Below are 20907 nucleotides of genomic sequence, written 5' to 3' on the forward strand. Positions count from 1 at the left end.
TATATTTAGTCTACTCAGTGGCCGGTGAGAGATCCTTCACCTCACTGTTACATTTTCATTCCCTGTGAATATAAAACCCCCGCCCCAGACCTGCTGCCGTTATTTGCCTGTTGTGTTGTTGCTCAGTTTGAACCCACCTAAAGCCATGGCCATGCTCCGAGTGTCGTCTTACCGCAAGCTGTTTGAGGATGATAGCTGGAGTCGGAATGGAGGGTTGAGTATGCAGTGTGCGCCGCAGTACAGGGCCTCTGTCAGGTCAGTGTGGGTCTCTGGGTGCTGAGTGACCTCAGGATTTGGGGTGTAGTTACCACCAGCTTTAAAATATTAAGTGTTTTCCCACTTAAAAATATGTAGAATTTAACTTAATTTTTAAACCTGGACCCTATTTTCCCATGTTTTTGTGTTTGAGTGACCAGACTGCTTCAGTATGGAGTGAGAGGGTTGCATCTAATCACTCAGAGTAACTATTATTGTGTCTGACAACTTATGGAAAGGATCCTGTAAAGATAGACCTTTTTCTTAAAGAGTAAGATCTTTTTTTTTTTTTAACCTAAAACAGCCCCATAATCGCTATTGCCAAACACACCAGACTCCATTTACATTACCAGTAATTTTAGCGTGTATAGATCCAGCATATTTTCAGCATCTAACTGGGGGAATTAAAGGTTTATTTCAGTCAAACCAGAGCTGGTGATTGTTGGAACAGTTGAGAGATGAACCATGCCAGCTTTTGTGAGTTTTATTTTGTTACTGTCGACTCTGAATGAGGTGTGTTTTATGATTATAAAATCACTGTTTATTTAAATGGAGTCTGGTGGGTTTGGCAATGACGTTTCTGGGCTGTTTCTGGTTAAACAAAAATGATCTTACTCCATAACAAAAAAGTCTACCTCTGTAGGGATCCTTTCCATAAGTTGTCAGACACCTAAAATAACAATGAGCAAGTCAGTGGCAAAAACAAGCACTTTGAGTGGACGTAAATTGACAGTGCAAACATGCTCTAATTGGTTGGACTGCAGCCTGTTGCTCTGTACTGGATGAATAGGGAAAAGAGGGTCCAGGTTGAAAAATACTTAAGTCCCTTTAAGATGTTTTTGACCAAAACCAAATATTTGGGGTCTGACTTCATCAATCCCAGTGTGTGATTCTTAGAGTTAACATGTTATGGCAGGTTTTCCTGGATGCTGATGACAAATGCCTTTCATGCTCATGGAAATAATTACATCATGTACCATGACGGATGAGGCCTAGTATGCTCTGAAGCATTTAAAGAACGACGGGGTAGTGTCGTCAGTCTTTTTTGTGCTGTTTCTCTCGAAATGGGAAAAATTTCCATCGAATTTCCCTCTGTTCCTGAAGGCCGATTAAATGATCTCCCTCAAGGATCATTCAAAATCCAGTCCAGTCTTTGGTGCTCTGTGTCCTCTCAGGGGTGCGGCTGTTGATGAGTGCGATTGTGACAAGTTAGACTTTGTGGCTGCCAAGGAGCTCACCAAGGAGGGTCTGAGTCGGTTCATCGAGGACCGCACCATCATCGCTGCCCTCAATGACCGCCTGGTCAGGCTTATTGAACTGGTGAGGACAAACTGTTACTGCTCCCAATGACACATCAGCACTTTCTTTTCTCTCAGTGGTGTCAAGCCTTTGTTCTTAGTGAATGAAGCACTGAAGCTATATTCACAGTATGCACCTGTCTGTCTCTGTATCCTTTAGGCCCATTGTTTCGAGGAGGAGAATGAGTCTCTTGAATGTCAGATTGCTGAACTAGAAGAGAAGCTGAAAAGTCGAAAAGCCTCCTCCGGCATCACCTCTGCTGTGGCAAAGCCTGACTACAGTCTGGATGCAGTGGTGGAAAGACTGCGCAGGGAGAGGGTAGGGTGCTGCAGCTGCTAGTGCTGGGTGTGTCTGCTGCATGTTTCTGTGTGTGTGACATTCCTAAATTGGGTTTTCTCATCGCAGCTCCATCTCACTCCTCATCCCATCCCATCAATTTTACTTCAGTTTGTACAGTGACAGGCAGCACTGATCTATAACCTTGTCGACATCCATCACTGTGTCTCCCCGCAGGATGAGATTCTGTGTCACACTGAGGAGCTGCGGAACGAACTCGAACGTCTTATGAACGAGTATGAGAAGGCTGCACAGCAGAGGACCCTCCTGCAGCAGGGACGACAAGATGTTGCTGAGGTAACAGCTGAAAATACAACGCCATCCAAACCTGAAGACAAATGAGTTAGTGAGAGTCAGCCCTGTAACCAGGATTTAGAAACACTGAGTCTCCCTACAACAAAACAAAATTAAAATGCACTATAGTGTACACCGAAAAGAGACAAAGAGCTCAAGGCGTTGACCTGGCCTCCAAATTCCTTGGATCCCAATCTGATCAAATGTCTGTGGGACATGCTGTTACTCCACCTCACAGCCCACGGGACTCAAAAGATCTGAAAGTAACGCCCTGATGCCAGGCACCAAAGGACAGCCTCCAGAGGTCCTGTGTCCATGCTTTGACAGGTGAGAGTCAAGTTTGATCCAAGGAGGACCCACTGTGGATCGAGGCTACCTCTGGGGTAACCGCACATTCCTCAGATGTTCGATCAGATTGGGATCTGGGTTATTTGAAGGTCAAGTTAATGCCTTGAGCTCTTTGTCCCATTCCTGGGGTCATTCCTGAGCAGTTTTTGCAGTGTGGCATGTGGCATTGTCCTGCTGGAGGAGTGTCTTTGCCATGAGGGGGTGTACTTGGTCTGCAAAGGTGTTCGGTGGGTGGAGCACGTCAAGTAGCATCCACATGAATGCCAGGATCCAAGGTTTCCCAGCAGAACATTGCACTGTAACAAGATGATCAATGTTATTCACTTCACCTGTCAGTGGTTTTAATGTTTTGGCTGATCGGTATATCATACAGAGAAATTAGTAATAAAAACTAAAGTAATAAAAGTATACCAAGATCTATACTAAAGTGATATCCATAAAGGGGTTCTAAACCAATGACTGTCTATTTATTACGTCTTTACAGACAAGAAATAAACCATTAAAACTTAGAAATAGAAATAACTTTTGATCACATTTTTTAGAGAAGGATCCCTTAAGTTGGAGTTTATAAAGCCTGCGTTTATATCATGTTAATTTAAAAAGTCTGCTCTATAAATTAAACCCGCTGCAGAGATTTAAAGCCAACAAACACTTACTTCTTAGCAGTACTTATTAAATACATTTATTCACACTGGGAATTTTCTTTTCTACTTTGAATTTAAATAAGGTGCCACAGTACATAAAAAAAGCATAACAAAAAAAGCTGACAGGGGTCTGGGCTACCTTGAATGTCCTAAAATCTTAGAAACGCCTCTGCGTACACCTGACCAGTGCAGGGCCGATGCAACTGAATATGCCTCTTGGCGAAGATGGGTGAGGATACCAAATGTTGAAAACGGACAACTCATCTATTATGTATACTGACAAACTTCATTTTTGTTCATTAACTGGCTCCTGGCCTCCTGTCATTTTGCAAAAGTGGCCCCCAGGTAAAGCAAGTTGAGAATCCCTGCCCTTGTATGTGGCACCTTTTGTTAGACCGTCCGTGTCTGATATATCCCCATGTCTTCCAAACTAAAATAAACCAATTATTCTATGTCAAATTCAGTCACTTGTGTCTGTGCATAAAACCTTTGTTCTTACATTGTGCTTCCCGTTACCAGCCCACAGTTGTGATAATGTCCCTTCAGCACTAGATGGCAGTGTTGTCTAGCCTCTCCCTGCTCCTACTCCTCCTCCCCTCGGCCTCCTGGTGAATCAGCTGAAACTCTGCACAGCTGCTCCTCTGTAGCGCTACCCAATGGGTGTTGATCACCAGCAGTCACACAGTCTGGGCTGGTGGCCCACTGCAACCTGAGCCACCAACTTTTCCACATACCCCCTCCCCCGTCCTCCCTCCCTCACACATGCCAGAGCCCATCTCCTCCCAGCCGGGCCAGATGCGAGGGAGGCTTTAATTTCTCCCTTACAGATGTAATGCCGGCTGTATTATGGTGCCGTAATGTTCCTGCTGGCTCAGTTCTCTGGTTCTGAATTGGAAGCAGCTGCAGGGTGACAACACTTGGTGGGAAACCGACAGGGAGGTAGAGGAAGAGCAGAGATGCGGAGGAGAGGAGCGAACACTGCACAGCTCAACCCACAGCTAGCTGCAGTCCTCTCAACATAATGCTACACTGACAGAGATGAAACAAGACATGTTGGTTTATTGTAAAGTATACAACTGGATACTGTGATGCCTCTCGTGCCAGTTCTGCTCCACTTTTCTATTACAAAGTCCCCCTCTTTGTTGTCTCACATTCATTTTAACATTTTGTTTCAGTAGTGTCTTGAGTTGCCAGACTAGCTGGCTGCGATTAAACACAGTTGCTCAAGTGAAATGAGTTCAACAACATTCACCAGAATTAAAATACAGTTATAAGTAATGGATGAATGAGGAGGCCGGGTGCTCAGTCTGTTTCATAAGTACAGTAGTAAGTGCTGGGAACAAAAAAAAAGGTCACAGAAAAGAAAATGTTCTTCACGCACTCTTAAGCAGAACAGGGAGAGAAGTTCTATTAAAGCCTTTATTTAGTCAGGCATGTCGGTTAAAACGCCTTCCGCTTTCGACCTCACAGGGTCCTCATCAGGGTAGTATAATAAGTATAATAGTATATAAGTATAATAACACTGGATTTTTAAATGTTAAGGAGACCAAAACTTAATTAATCAATCAGCTTTTAACTGTAAGTGACGGGTCGGACTCTACGCAGACACTCCGTTATATGCAAAAATTTTACATGACAGATTTCTGTATTTGTTTTTCTGCATGTTTTTTCCATTGGGTTTCATTGGGGCAGGGCTCTGTTGGAAAAAGGTGATGTCACATACAACAGTCAGTATTTGGCAACATTTGCATCATAATCTGATGACAGTTGGTGGGCCATTTGACCAAAACACACCAGATGAAGCAGATTAGCTCACGTTTTGACTGTTAAACAGTTTATAAATAATATCTAAGGGCCTGTGACCACATAGTGTTTAGAAAAGTGGTGCCAGGCACTGGGGAGCGCTTTTTCCCAGAGGTTCATAAAAAAATGTATGTAGTGATGTGCTATGCAGGTAGTGATGCTATGGCAACAATATCTTGGCAGGAAAATTAGCTTGTAGCTAACGTAACACTACGTTAACAGAGGGTTAACTACACAGTTTACAACAAGCTAACAACTCTTATTGGGATTAAAGCACAACACTTACCAGCAACTGTTAGTGTCCGTCCGATCTGCTCCCATAAATAGGTTTTTCTGTCTTTGTTTGTTTGTTTCTGGCTAACGTGCAGCTCAGGACAGTCCGTAAAGTTAGGTAACGGAGTGGCAGTAAGGTCACCAGTACCTTTTGAAAAGTTCTAAGATTTTCAACTAGAAGTGCTCAGAGTGGCCACACAAAAAAGCTGGAGCGCTCTGTTTCTCGAGGCGACCACATACTTTCTCTATGCATTGAGAACAATTGAAAAAAAAGACGCTGATGCTCAGAAAAACATGCTTTGTGGACACAGGCCCTAAAGTTATTTATCAGGATTTTAACTTAGATTTTTGCATCGTTAATAACAAATATTTAAAGTTATGGAAAAATACTTTACACAGGTTAGTCATTCGGCGTTACAGGTGGGACTAACAACATTATGAAGCATCATCAAGCTGTACACCGAAAAAGCAGTTCTTCTTAATATTGCCTGACATTCTAGTTTGTTTTACTTTGCACCAATCCACTCTTAAGACCCCCAAACCAGTTTTTTTTTCATGGCTACACATCAGTGTCGGCAACTACCGTGACTTCACCCATTGGTCTTTGGACTCCCATTTTGAAGCCTCAAGTTCAGCATTTTAGCCGTCACCATCTTGGTTTTTTGAAGCCAGAAGTGGACATAGAAGTGGCAAGAGGTGGATCTGACTCAAAGACCATAGTATCGTCTCTCAGACAGCCTGTCACTGAAAGCAGTCATGCCCTTGACAAGGCATAACTTTAAAGCTTAATAAAATGTAAACGGGGAACCTCTGTACAGTTTTTCATGAACAGGGAAATTAGCCATAGAGACCAAAACCGTTTTTTGTACCAGGCTTTAAACATGTTTATTCCTGCTGTTAAGTTTGGCATTTTAACATGGGGGTCTATGATAACGCCATTAGCACTTCCGCATTGGCTTCATTTTTCAGCTCTGAAGGCTGCTGCTTTGTTTCTACGGATTAGTCAGGGAAAATCAAATCCCCCTCTTCTACAGACATCGTATAGAGTAGAGGCAATGTAAGACTGAAGATGGAAACGGAGTGTAACAAGCTGACAATTCTGTCCGATTTCCGGCAGCTGTTCACTACCTGGTCAACACCAAACAGCTGACTGACGTTGTTATTGACAAGCTGGTGATCATAGTGGTGCAATTAGCAGGAAAAGAGACAGATATTTCCTTTATAAGTTGGTGGAAACCAAAACAGAGCTAAAAGGAGAGCTGATATTGGACTTTAATTCATCAGGTGGACAGAAACAGGACTCTCATGTTGCTCCCCTGGGTGCTAAAAATAGGCAACTGTTTCCCTGCGCTTGCCAGATGAACTTTATAAGGTGCTAATCTGTCAGTGTTGTGTTTACAGCTTTTTCTGTTGCCCCTAAGAGGCCAAAAATCAATTAATGCTGCTTTAAAGTTTCAGCAGAATGTGATTAACAACAAGTTTCTCCCAAGCTGCTGGCAGATATGTGAGCACAGGCAGCAGCAGCAGCAGAACGACACTACCTTTGCTTACTGCTGTCCATCAAGGATGCTGCCACCCTCCCAGCGAGGCTCCAAAACTTCACCACCAAACTCTCTCTGCATGTGTCCAAATGTAAATGCAGGCACCCACAGTAATTGCATCCAACCCCAATTAATCTGGTTCTTTAAAAAGAGTAGATGAGCTGAGAACCCCTGCTGGCAGATGGATTGGTGGACAGGGCTTTTGTGTCTAGTTAGCCTCCTTCTGATCTTCCTCCTCCTCCTCCTCCTCCTCCTCCTCCTCCCCCTTCCTCTGCATTGCGGTGTCTACTTGCTGTTCAGTGAAACAGGTGGATGTGCTGGAGCTGATAGTACTAAAATGGTTGTTCGGCGTGGAAACAAAGCCTTTCTCTACTTTCCTTCAACCTGTGGTGTGATTTACAGCACAAACTACAGCATTCCTCTCAGACACCTCCAAAAAATAAAGTTAAACTTCTCTGCTTGAAGCCTTGTTCTCTGTTAATTTGATTTTCTTCGCAGGACGTCGATGCTGTGGCAGCAGAGTGTTTGGCGCTGAGGGAGCAAGTGGCTATCTACGAGGAGCAGCTGGCCAACATGGAGGCCCAGCACACGACGGTGAGGGGGAGAGAGAGGATATATGGATGCAGCGTGATGAAACAGGAGTTGTTTATAGCCATGAAAATGACTCGAAATGTAGCACTTAGGTCAGACGGGAATGTTGGAGAAATGCCCAGAGCTGTAGTGACAAACACAGCTGTGATGACCCCGGTCACCTTGCTGGAGAGCCAGGAGCAGACCTGTCAACAGAAATATACATGGGGGGAAGATAAAACAAACAACAACAAAAAATAATCTAGTGTAGCATGCAACAAGTCATGTTAAATTTCAGTGGTCATTTCAATCCTTAGTCCCATGTCTTAAAGGGACAGCTCACCCAACATATTAAAGAGAAAGCAGACATCTCTACAGCTGATATCGCCAACACTCAGCAACTCACACCAAAACAATCTAGTCTGATAAATAGTGCGACAAGTAAGAGGAAAAATACATATTTTTTGATTTGGGGGTACGCCGTCCCTTTACAGGAGTATTTTGACATTTTGGAAATACACTTCAGTTGCTTTCTTTCTAAGAGTTAGATGAGAAGATCAACACCACTTTTACATCTGTCAGTTAAATATGAAGCTGCAGCCAGAGGTTGGTTAGCTTAGCTTAGCACAAAAACTACAAACAGCTAGCCTGGTACTGCCTAGAGGTTAGAAAAATCTGTTTAACAGCATCTTCAAAGCTCACTCATTCACACAATATATCTAATTTGTTGAATAGGTACTCAGGGGATTATATGCTGGACTATTTCTTGTCTGACTCCAGGAAGTCGCAGTTCCTGGCCAAGAAGTCCAGCACGTAAACCACCATTAAACCACAATTTGACGTTTTTACACTTTGTTTTTCTTTAGATTAATCAAATGATATGTGATATGTTAGTTAGAGGTGCTGGTAGATTGATTTTGTTACCTTTGGACAGAGCCAGGCTAGTTGTTTTCCAGTTTCCAGTCTTTGTGCTAAGCTAAAATAGCCGCCTGCTGGCTGTAGCCTCATTGTGCGTTCAGGCATAACATGAATTTTAGACAAGGTGCAAATGCATATAAATGCAAGTAAATGGAAAGACGGAGATTGATGCAAAGATGTGTACACACAAGTTAAAAATGTTTCAGCTTGAGCAAAATATGTACATGTATCCTGGGGCTTCATGCATCCGCCTCATAAACGCAGAGATGAGAGGAAAAGGGAGAACAACTGAAGTGAAATAACAGAAAGAACCTTTCTGGTGAGTTCTGAGATTAGTCGGGCTGAGCTGAACACAAACACACTCCCAGAGACATGGTCAGTGTGTCTGGTGAGAGAAAGAAAAAGAAAGATGCTTTACTCGTCCATCAACACGAGGCAATTTTAAACAAGGCCGTTGAAATGTATCTCTTCGCATATCCCTATATCCCCCATATTTACGCGTACCACACACATGCATTTTAGAGAAGTAGCGCAGGGTCCCTGGAGCAGTCTGGGGGTCCATACTTGGTCCATATAGGGGACTTGAACCATCGTCCCTCTGGTTTTTCATGCCAGGTCACCGCAGACTGAGCTACTGCCGCCACTGCCTGTTGCTCATTAGCTTACAGCTAACATCTGTACAGTTGGTATATTGGCTGTTTGGGGTTAATGAACTCAGAGATCAACTTAACTCATATGATTCAAGGTGAATCACATTTAATCTTCAGTCTTCTTATGTAACTCTCCACAAGAAAGTGAATATCCAGATATTCCAAAATGTCAAAGTAGCTTTAACATAGAGACATGTATGTAACCATATCCAATGCACATCATTACCTTTATCACATCCTCACACACGTGCTCTCTGCACCTTCTACAATATTCTCCACATCGCCAGGAGATGACAGACGCGCCCCGGTATCAGATCTGGAGGCTGTAGGCAGAGAGAGAGAGAGAGCGAGAAGGAGGCAGCTGAAGCAGGACCAGCTCCATCACACTGTGTTTTTCTCTGCAGAGCCGGGCTGCCCGGCGTTTAACACACTCCCTTTGGGCCACGCTCGATAACTCACAGTCCAGGAAATGCAGCTGAATACCAAATGAAAACAGAAGTTCCCTTTGTTTTATTAACTGTTGTTATTATCAGCACTTCCAGATACCCTACAGTCCCCTGACAAATCGGCAGCCATGTCGTTATTTAGGTGGAGGGGAAGGGAGAAAAATGTTAGACTGCCACTGCAGCTCTGTAACAGTTCATTTTCTCTGTAATGGATGTTGGGTTTGTACTAAAGGGGCGACATATTGGAAGCTGAAGACAAGTATAGTCAGGTCTTTGATGTGTTTTGTGTTAGAAGAGGTGGAGTATTTTTCAGTTTATATTTTAGGTACTTGCAGTTAACTATTTCCATTTTATGCCACTTCTGCTGCACTACAATTTTATTTATTTGGCAGCTTTAGTTACTAGTTACATTACAAATTAAGATTTAACATAGAATACACAGGATGAGCTGTTAAAATATGATGCATTGTTATAGATAAAACCACTCAACAGGGTATGTGATCTACCTGCAACTGGGAAATGTTACTTACACATTAATGCATTACCAATAATAAATTGTATTTCAGTATGAGGGCCCTCACACACAAAGCCGACTGTCAGGCGCCTGTCATTGTTGGGATGTTGGTGAGCATCTGTCGCCCTAGTTTATGCTGTGTGTCACAGTTGGCGCTAGTTGGCTCATGTCGGCTGTTCAATCAGCGTCAGGGCGGTGGAGCTTGTCAGTGAGGGAAATCACTCTGATTGGCAGTTTAGCTCAGTGCATGAGAAGAGACACGGAAGTGAGGAAAGCAAACAACTCAAGTCCCCCTGTTAGGTTGTGTGTTAATGTGCCAAGACCCCAGCTAGCGTCTTGAATCCGTCCTGTCAGTCTTCCATTTTCCCTTTTTGAATGACAATTACAGACTACCGCCCCCTGCTGGTATGGAGTTATTTTCTTCTAAGGCGTGTACATGTTAGTTAGCAGTTGACTGTAGTCTTTGCGGTATGATGATCGCAACTTCATGGCTGAGATACGGGCAACATGAGGCCTTTATCACCACTAGGTCTTTGATATCGGTTTGGTGTGTCCGGGCCTTTACCAACATCAAAAAACTAGTGGCAACGAAGGCCTCATGTTGCCTGTCTCGGCCACAAAGTTGCGCTTGAACACACTGCAAAGACTACAGTCAATGTCCAAGTAGCGTGTACGTTCTGTGTCTGTGTGAGAAGGAATAACTGTCCATACCAGCAGGCAGTGGTAGTCTGACTTCTTCATTCAAAAAGGGAAAACTGGAAGACCAACAGAACGGATTCAAGATGCTAGTTAGCCAGTTAGCACATCAACAACACAGCCCGATGTGGGACTTAAGTTGTTTGTTTGCCTTCCTCACTTCCATTTCTCTTCTCACACACTGAACTGAACTGTCAATCAGGGTGATTTTATTCACCGACTGACTTTGCCGCCTCCAGCGCCAAGTCATCCTGCTGAATTAGCTGTAAAACAGCAGACAGGGGCCGTCTAGTGCCAACAGTGCAGGACACACTGCAAAAACCAGGGTGACAAACACTCACTGAAGGCCTGACATTGACAAGCAGCCAACTGTCGGCTTGGTGTGTTTGGGCCCAAACACTCAAAAGGGTCATTTGTTTGCATAGTAACTACCGAAAGTGTCATTATCAAAATGTACTAGCAGAAGAGTAAAAAGCACAAGATGTCCCTCTGAAATGTTGTGAGGTCGAAGTATGGAGTAACATAAAATGGAAATACTCAGGTAAAGTGCAAGTACCTCAAATAGTACTTAAGTACAACACTTGAAGAAATGTCCTGAGTTACATTTGACCACTGAGTAAAGGATGTGAATGCACCTCCCCACTGTGTGTTTGTATGTGTGGTGTGTACGAGCAGGCAGTGGAGACTCTGCTGGAGCCGGCTGAAGGGACTGCAGGGGCGGTGGCAGCTATTAAATTTGGCAGCCCTGACATCACTCCGGCCCTGGATGTAAAGGAGTACTACTGCCAGCTGGCTGAGAGCCTCCAGGTACGACACACTGCAGCATAACACACACAAACATGAAGTCATGAAGCCTTTTTATGTTTCAGATCCTTTACAGCAGCATGTCCGTGTTCATCTGTAGAAACACAACAATGATATCTCCTGCTTTAGTTCTCCTTGAGCAACACTGACATGTTCAGGAATGGAGTCAGACAAACCTCATACCTGTGGTGGAAATTCAAAGTACATTTACTCACGTACTGTACTTCAGTACAATTATAAAGTATCGTATTTCCATTTCACACTTTCATGACTCAGGGAGAAATATTGTATCTGTTATCTGACAGCTAGAAATACAAGCTATTTATCAGTTTCAGATTTTACACAGAAAAAAAAGAAACATTTATACAATAACTTGTTAATGATTAAACAAGTGTTTTCAAACCTTTTTGCACTCGTGACCCTTTACAGAGAAGCACCGGCTGGTTGGGCAGATGTCTGTAGTCAGATTTCCACCCAAATTTACTACAAATTACTACCACATTTTCAGAAAAACAGCAGTACAATGTGAATTAATGAATGTTTCCATTAACTACTGAATATAAGGGGTGGAATGTATCGAGATAAACCGCTGTTGGTGCTAATTCTCCAGTCGTGTGCTCTTAAATTATGCAGAAAACGAGGGAGCAAGGAACTAATATATTTAAAAGAGCACCACTTAAACCTCAAATTGTGGAAAAACAATGTAGTAATTATGATGTAAATACGACATTTACATTTGTTACATTTATTAATTTTAGGAAGGTTACAGTCTCTTCATTGCTCCGTTCAGATCTGATGTTGTTTTCTGCCATTTTCCATCTCCTCAGTGGACGTTTAAGTCACATTTTGATTAATTTCCAATGTCTAGTTCAAATGGACAATGTCACACTTTGTTTTTATAGGTGCACCAACTTTTCAACAAAATGGGTTAAAAAAACTGGTGGATGGAAAACCACTTCATGAGCTGTCATTTGCAGCAAAGAGCGCAAACCCTCTTAACTCCTCACATGGTAGCACAGATGTCAAAATTACCCATTACCAACACGTTTGAGAGAAGTCCACAAAAATTAGCTACAGAGACTAAAACCATTTTTGTGCCAGGCTGTAAAATATTTATTTCTGCTGTAAATTTCGGCACTTTAACATGGAGGTCTATTAGGATTTATTGCTTTCTGGAGAAACTACATTAGAGAAACTGCTTTTTTTTGGCACATTGGCTTAATTTTCAGCCTCAGAGTTTGCCGCTTGAGTAGAACTTTGCTTTTTCTTCCCCATTAATCATCTCATGATCCCCCAGATTTATCTCTGGAGGGGAGCGACCCCTTGGTTAGCACCCACTGGACTTAACTACTTAATTGTGTATAAAGAAGCACTTGTTAAACCTCGACCAGCTATAACACTTTCACATTTGACGCATCAGTATTAAGAGTCTAATAATGTCATAATAATATATCAGTGACACGGGTCATGTTTCTGCAGAGTAAGAAATTTTACATTTCGCACTTCGGTACATTTAGTTAGAGTATCTTTAAATTGATTTATTTCTGCTTTTATTTAACTTAAAGGATCTGAGTACTTCCTCCACTACAGACTGCCATCCTCATCCTCACACTGACCACCGATCACCTCCTCCCTCTCCCTCTGAAACGTCTCCGTCAGGTCCAGATGTAAATCTCAACTTTCACAAATCACACGACGATACTCCCTCTTGTTTTCTTTCCCTCTTAACAAAACAGCGGGGCAGAACTTGAGAATCAGAGGTGCAGGACTGGACCCGAACAGAATGACTTTGTCTACCTGAGTGTATGTGTGTGTGTGTGTAGTGCAAGGGAAGACGTGTTGCATTGGGGTCAGACTACAGCTCCGGTGGGTCTGACCCCCTCTGGGGCGAGGATGTCTGCCCGGTTCAGAGGTCAGGGCTGTAATCAGACTGCTGGCCGCCTTCCCAGGCTCCTCGGCAGCACTGGAGTGGACGCTGGTGTGTGTGTGTGTGTGTGTGTGTGTGTGTGTGTCCTTCATTTAGAGGCATGGCTGAAGGGTATACAAGGTATTTATATATTTGTGTGTCTGTCTGGATGCGTAGGTGTGTTTCTTGTTCCCCCAAACCCCGTCTATTCCCTCTGTCTCCCTCCCACTCAGTCTCTTCTCTCGCCAGCTGGACACCGTCCTGTCTGCCTGGCCTCGATTACGAGATGCAATTGTCTCGATGCTAAAATATGATTGCTATTGGGTTTGAACAGTAATGGTGATTGCTGGCTGACTCCCACACACCTGTGCACCCTCATGTTGCTCGTTTGGGCTGCATTTGTTCCATCTAATCAGGAATGTGGTGGACATAAGTAGAGCTTTAACCATCAGCCGCTACGAGAGGCTCTGATTGCTCTGTGCTCCCCTGTCAAAGTGTACTTAAATGCCCAAAAGAAAGCACTATCCCCCACAGTCTGCACTTATTCCTCTTCTTCTGTCTTTGCAGTACGAGTGTGGTGCAGCCTCCTCCGCTGGGGTTCACCGTGGTGATGGAAAACAACTGGAAGCGGGAGGAGCTGCGGGGTCAACAGTGAAAGACCTGTCAAAGATAAAGGACGTCAGTGAGATTAAGATGCTGGTGAGTGAGCGCTCCGCTGGTTTTAAAGGGTCAGTTCACCCAAATTACATGAAAAAAGTGCTTCCATTAAGGCAAATTTGGGATCTGGTTTTACTTGCGAAGATACTTAGATGAACTTCTCTCAGATTTCTGCCGTGCAGACTTTGAAAATCTCACCAACACGTTGTGCCGACCTGTGGCTGAATCAGCTGATTGGTTAATTCAACTCCTGTTGGGTGATGGCTTCAAAAGAGCGAAGAAATTTTTTTAAAGTTATATATAAAGGTATACTATCCAAGAATAGTCAGTTACTGTTTTTAAACATTATATTCAAACTTAAAAATCTAGCAGGGAGCACTGGCGGCCAAGTGGTTACAGCACATGCCACATAACTTCAATGTTGCATATTCCAGCATGGGGACCTTTGTTGCATGTCATACTCTTGTCTCCCCCATTTCCAATCTGCCTCTTCACTGTCATCTCTCAAACAAAAAAGGCAAAAAACAGGCAGAGGGCAGAGTCTCTGCAGATAAATACACTGCCACACACTTCCAGTCGGTCATAAGTGATGATTGAGAGGGATTACTTCTGTACTACACATTGATTTTTAAGATAATTCTACATAGTATACCAATAAGTTGTATATACAAATATAAAAGAAACTGCCATGCAAATGTCTCCAAATGATCCCTGTTTGTGTTTGTGTAAGTGCAGCTGTAAGTTTCAGCCTTGAAGGGTGGTTCAAATTTTGGAAGAACTCCTATTAGCTTCGTTGTATAGCATTAGGAAGAGAGATTGATGTCGCTCTGCCTGGACGCTAAATATGAAGCTACAACCCGCTTAGCTTAGCACCAAGACTCAAAATGAAAACAGCCAGCCTAGCTTTGTCCAAAGATGACAAAATCAGCCTAGCGGCACCCCTAAAGCTCACTAAATATTGTTTTCTATGTCGTTTGTTTCATCCGGACAAAAGAGAAGTGTAAAAATGACAAGTTGGGGTTCAAGGACAAGATATGTGTCAGACTATTTCCTGGTTGGGTGCAATCACTTTCTTAAATTCAGTCGTTGTTGCGAGGTTGTCAGGCTAGCTGTTTCCTCCTACTTGCACATTATGAGAGTGGTTTCAGTCTCCTCATTTAATTCTTAGTGAGAAAGTGTAAAAGCATATTTCCCAAAATGATGAACTACTGCTAAAAGAAATACTCCCCATGAAAATTATTGACTGGGTTAGATTAGATTATCCAGAGTAAGGAGGACAATGTAGTATAAAGTATAAGTCTCAGAAACTGAAACTCAAAAACTCCTGCAAATAAAACCCAAACTGTCTTGCTGCGAATAAAATATGTATTTTTGGGGAGTGAACTGACCCTTTTAGTGTCACATTTACACATCATTTAAAATCCTTCAGTTCCAGTCTACTGATTCAGATCTTCCCACAACACATTTTCCATCTCTTTACTGACAAAGAAAAGAACCCGCAACTGGCTCTGCGTCGGCCATCAGCTCCTAAATCAGACATAATGGTGAAAATGAATGGTTTCCCACAGCGGGCGAAGAAGGAGGGGAGCAGCTGAGTGACAGCGGAGCAACAGTGTGGGAGATCCTGCTGACCAGAGTGTTTACTCTGCGGACACTTTCAGCAGGAGATGTGAAGGGCTCGGCTTCAGCTCAGACAGGATTTATTGCCCTCCGTGTCCTCAGTTATTAAGTACGGTCTTTCAGAGCGCCTGCAGCGTCATAAACGTCTTAAAAACTTGACACACACACACTGACTAGAGACTTCCTCTGCAAATGGAGGAGAGGAAATAAACCTTCATCTGATATTTCTCATCCAGCCGGCAGGAAAATGAAAGCAAGAAGGCTCTGAATGAAAAAGCAAAGTGAGGCATCAATAAAGAGTCGAAGTAGGAAATTATGACTCAGGTAAAATCACCAAGTGACTCCAGTAACTACCTCCTCTTCCCTTCACATGAGTCTCTTCAACATCCATCAGTGGTCAGACCGCAGCCGACACCGAACCACATCTGTAACAAACATGGTGGTTTGGTTCTCATTACTGTGGCTGCAGCTCTACCTCCAGCTCTTTAAGTAAACACTGCGCCTCTGTAACCACAGCACAACTCCCAACATCATCTACTTGTCTCTAATATGCAGCTCACAATCCCCAGTTCTGCTCAATCCAGCCTGACGGATGAACAGCATGGCCTGATCTGCTCTGTTTCCTCTCTCGCCTGTGATGGATGCCTCGGGTCTGCTTTCTCGCTGAGACACAACATGGCCAAACAAACAGATTGCAGTGAAATCAGCCCTGACGCAGAAATGTATATAATAGAGCAGCCGCTGATGGGGTTGTATGCCACTACTCGCACACGGGCCAGACCTCACTCATCATGCCAGGGAGAGCGGAGTGGGAGTAAGTGACTTGACCAGGTTTGGGAGTCATCACCAGCCTCTGAGTTGTAACCAGGTCTTCCTCTGCTCACATGATCTCGTTGAAAGACGAGCACGACCGCCTGGATCCCCATCTGGCTGTGACAGCTAATTGTTGAACTTCTGTGATTGCTGTAATTACTCACGGCAGGACACCACAGCCGTCCGACACAGGGAGGGGGGCAGGGATGCTCCTGCTTTAGTTTAGTATAAGTAAAGGAACCTGTTTTATATGTGTAGGTCTGGTTGATTGGAATACTTAAAGGGCCAGTTCACATATTTCCTCTTACCTGTATTTGTCAATCTAAATTGTTTTGGTGTGAGTTACGGAGTGTTGGAGATATCGACCATAGAGATGTCTGCCTTCTCCCCAGTATAATGAAACTAGATGGCACTCAGCTTGTGGTGCTCAAAGCGCCAAAAAAATACATTTAAAAAACTCAACAGCAATGTCTCTTTCCAGAAATCATGCCCATGTTACTCAAGATAATCCACAGACCTTGTTGTGAGCAGTTTTATGAAGGAACTATTTTCTTTCTGCCAAGCTACACCTGCCAACTGTTTCACTGTGCAGAAGAAATCATTTGTGTTGACTGTCTTCACTGTCTTGGTTTAGCATAAACATTTGCTAATTAGCACACAACATTAGCTCAGCCTAAAGGGAATGTATTTGTCATTAGCTTTGCAGGTGTTTGGTTACGGGGCTCCCTAAAAACTTGTATTTCACCCAGATGGGTGTGGTTTTGCAGGACGCAGCATTCTTCAGCGAGCTCCGTGACTGTGTGCCTGTGCTCTGAGTGCACGTTCATGAGTTGTCCACTGTATATGATAATGTGTGTGCACCTTTGTAAGATGCATAGACTGTATAAATGATGGACGAAGCTACTGTGATGTCAGTGACAGTGACAATGATGAGGGAACCATCAAGACATATTTTTGCATCATCACATTATTAGAATCAAGATAACTCAGTCGTATGTGAGTGTATTTTGAGTGAATAACCTTTGATGTGTATGTCGTCTGTGTTTCTGTAGATTTCAAAGCTAGACAAGGAGCTGGCTGAGCTGCAGAAGTGTAATGAGGAGCTGGAGGACGAGGTTGAGATGAAGAAGGCTGCGTACATGGACGAGATCGCTGAGCTGGAGGTCTGAGAGTGGACTGATTATTATAATCATAGGCTGTAAAGGACCAGTGGTTTGGACTAATTCTGTCATTTAATCTCACCCTTTAATCCTACCACACTCTGTGTGTGTGTGTGTGTGTGTGTGTGTGTGTGTGTGTGTGTGTTCGTCTGTGTGTGCATGTTTGTGTGTATGTTATTCAGTGTACTATAGATGAAATGCGGCGCCAGGAGGCTGACTTCCAAGTGCAGATGAGGGAGCAGTGTGAAGACTACAAGGAGCTGCTCAGTGAGAAGATGGCCAGAGACATGGAGATTACTGCCTACAGGTCAGACAGTCTGGGGTAATAAACTGTGATTTTGTGTGTGTGTGTGTGTGTACTGTAAGACTGCTCTGAATGATAATAATGGCTTCACAATTCAAGACAAAACAGATCATCAGGTGGCCTAGGAAACATAAGAAACGGACTTGTTTTTTGTGTGTAGGATCCCATTTAGCTTCTAGTGATGACATTTATAATAAAAATAATAAACTTTATTTATATAGCACCTTTTAAAAACACAGTTACAAAGTGCTTTACACAACTGAGTAAAAGACAAAGCCAATAAAACATAAAAGCAATAAAAACAGAAAACACATAACACATTCTCCGAAACCTGCAGCATGGACAATGATGTCCAAAACAGGATAAAGGCTGCTTCAGCTTCCTTTGGTAGGCTGTGCAAGAGGGTTTTCCTGAATAAGGACCTCAGCATACAGACCAAGGTTGCAGTCTACCAAGCTATCTGTGTCTCCACCCTACTCTATGGCTGTGAAGCGTGGACCCTGTATCGCCGTCACATCCATCAGCTGGAGAACTTTCACATCAAATGTCTCCAGCGCATCCTTGGACTAACTTGGCGCGACCGTGTACCACACACGGAAGTCCTGAAGAGAACTGGTACCAAGAGCATGGAGGCCACTTTTCTTCAATACCAACTGCGGTGGGTTGGCCACACCATCAGGATGACAGAGGACAGACTGTATGGTCAGTTACGCCATGGTCAGCGATCTGCAGGAGGTCAAAAGCGGAGATACAAGGACCAGCTCAAAACAACGCTCAAGAAGTGTGGGATACAGTACACACAGCTGGAAAGCACTGCCACGGACCGTCCTCTCTGGAGGAGACTTTGCCAAGCTGGCATTCAGCACCTGGAAGAGGAGAGGAGTGAGGCGAGGGAAAGGAAGCGCCAGGGGAGGAAGATGGTCACTGCAGCCAAGGCGACAACAATTACTGACTTAATATGCCCTCACTGTAATAGACCTTGTGGCTCACGCATTGGACTTCATAGTCACCTCAGAATTTATTTATTTATTTATTTATTTTTTATATACCTTATTAATCCCAGAGGGGAAATTCAATTTTACACTCTGTTGTCAATTACACACAGGTCTGAACACACACATGCACAAACTGGACCTATACATGCACTAAATGGAGAGATGTCAGAGTGGGCTGCCCATCACAGGCGCTCAGAGTTGGGGGGTTCGATGCCTTGCTCAGGGGCACCTCGGCAGTGCCCAGGAGGAGAACTGGCACCTCTCCAGCAACCAGTCCACGCGCCACATTTATGGTCTGGACGGGGACTTGAATAGGCGACCCTCCGGTTCCCAACCCAAGTCCCTATGGACTGAGCTACTGCCAAAAGAAGAAGTAGAATGTCATCATCGGATACGATGGACTACCATAAGCAAGTAAGGGGTTCATTAGTACATCCGTATGATATGAAACAAAAACCTGAGCATTAAAAGTCCATAAATGACCCTATCTGGGACCAGAGTGCTGTTTGTCCATTCTGGGCTACTGTAGAAACAACATGGCAAACGCTGTTGAAGAGGACAGGTTCCTTATAAGGATTTAAACGTCTCATTCTAAGTTAACCAAATCACAAGGTTTCCTATTTTCAGGTGATTATAAATCATGAAAACATAGTTATGAATGTTGTATTCCATTTCTGCCAATATATCCCCCCCGTAATCCTACACACTGGACCTTTAAATGTTATGACTGAAAGATGTATAGGAGCAATGTAACTATGACAAAAAACAAACAAACAATAAAATAAACTTTAAAATTAGACTATATTAGTACATCATCCAGGAACCACTGCCAAATATCAATCTAGACAGGCTATATATACTGTGAATGTAAAAGTAGTTTAACTATTTACCTCAAACACTCTATCCTCCATCACTAACTCAGCACCATGCATTGGTATACTTACTCTTTAGAAACAGATTTGACTTGTATGTAGACATTGTTTTTGTCTGTTGTTGATTGAATATAAATACATTTATATATGCATCTTTATTTTCATCTACGGCTCTCACCTGCTTTTCATGCCTTTTATGAAACTGATTTTGAAAAAGAGATAAAACACAGACTCAAAAGATAACAAATTTGGATTATTATATGAGACCACGTTACCTAGAATAAAATGAACTTTGCAATTAGATGTTTCTTCTTGTCAGTAATCTGTGTGATGTGAGTTGGTAACAATTCAAAGTCTGATGAGGCTCTGCATACTTGAGCTGCCGGAATGTGTGAGCGCTCAAACAACAAACAAGGTAGGAAAACATGTCTGGAAATGTTACTTGTAATGGCTCGTAGAGATCGCCTGACGTCCACTTGTGTTCATGCAGATCAAGCCTGGTAATTTCCTTTATTCTGTCAAAGTAGTGCTCCTTTGCTTCCTTGTTCGGCTCGATAAGGAATCTTGCGCTTGATCTTTACCCGGGCCATTGGTGTTTTTTTTCTCTGTTGATTTGTATTTGTTGTCCCTCTGCACTCGTGGTTGAAAATGAATGAATGAATGTAAACAAAGAGGTGTATGGTCAATCATGGCGACAACTTCCGAGAATTAGGAATGCACGGGTACTGATATTGGGTCGACTGAAATATGCATAATAATAATGCATTTAAAAGGTTTACACTTAAATTGTGATTCCCAGTAATTTTGAAGATTTTCTTTTACTAAGTTTTTAGTGCACGATTTATTATTTTAATACTAAATAACTATTCAGTAAATGTATATCTTACTATATAATGACGAAAACTCTGTCTGTGTGTCTGTTCCACGTTTTTCTCCTCACTGACTTGGTCAATCCATGTGAAATTTGGCACAGTGGCAGAGGGTCATGGGAGGATGCGAATGAGGCAATATTACATCAATTGGCCAAAGGGGGGCGCTATAGCAACCGATTGAAATTGCAAACTTTGAATGGGCATATCTCAGACATGAAACTTTACACAGAGATAGATGCCTCTCCTCATGAGGAACAAATTTGCCTCAAGAACCCATAACTTCCGGTTACATAGATTTTCCACCATTTTGAATTTTT

The 20907-nt window shown here is 43.1% G+C and overlaps 1 protein-coding gene across 1 annotated transcript in view; it reads left to right on the forward strand.

The window, feature by feature from the left end:
• Positions 1 to 107: 107 nt before the first annotated feature.
• The window catches only part of vimr2 (vimentin-related 2), a 26227-nt gene continuing 5427 nt past the window's right edge, over positions 108 to 20907 (forward strand). Inside the window, exons 1-9 of the mRNA XM_050042690.1 lie at positions 108 to 255; positions 1431 to 1575; positions 1714 to 1872; positions 2068 to 2187; positions 7292 to 7387; positions 11263 to 11394; positions 13865 to 13996; positions 17440 to 17550; positions 17730 to 17854. Coding sequence (XP_049898647.1) covers positions 146 to 255; positions 1431 to 1575; positions 1714 to 1872; positions 2068 to 2187; positions 7292 to 7387; positions 11263 to 11394; positions 13865 to 13996; positions 17440 to 17550; positions 17730 to 17854 — 1130 coding nt within the window. The 5' untranslated portion in view covers positions 108 to 145. The remainder of the gene's footprint in view (positions 256 to 1430; positions 1576 to 1713; positions 1873 to 2067; positions 2188 to 7291; positions 7388 to 11262; positions 11395 to 13864; positions 13997 to 17439; positions 17551 to 17729; positions 17855 to 20907) is intronic.

This window comes from Epinephelus moara, chromosome 4, assembly GCF_006386435.1.
Source record: "Epinephelus moara isolate mb chromosome 4, YSFRI_EMoa_1.0, whole genome shotgun sequence".
In the NCBI taxonomy this organism is placed as follows: domain Eukaryota; kingdom Metazoa; phylum Chordata; class Actinopteri; order Perciformes; family Serranidae; genus Epinephelus; species Epinephelus moara.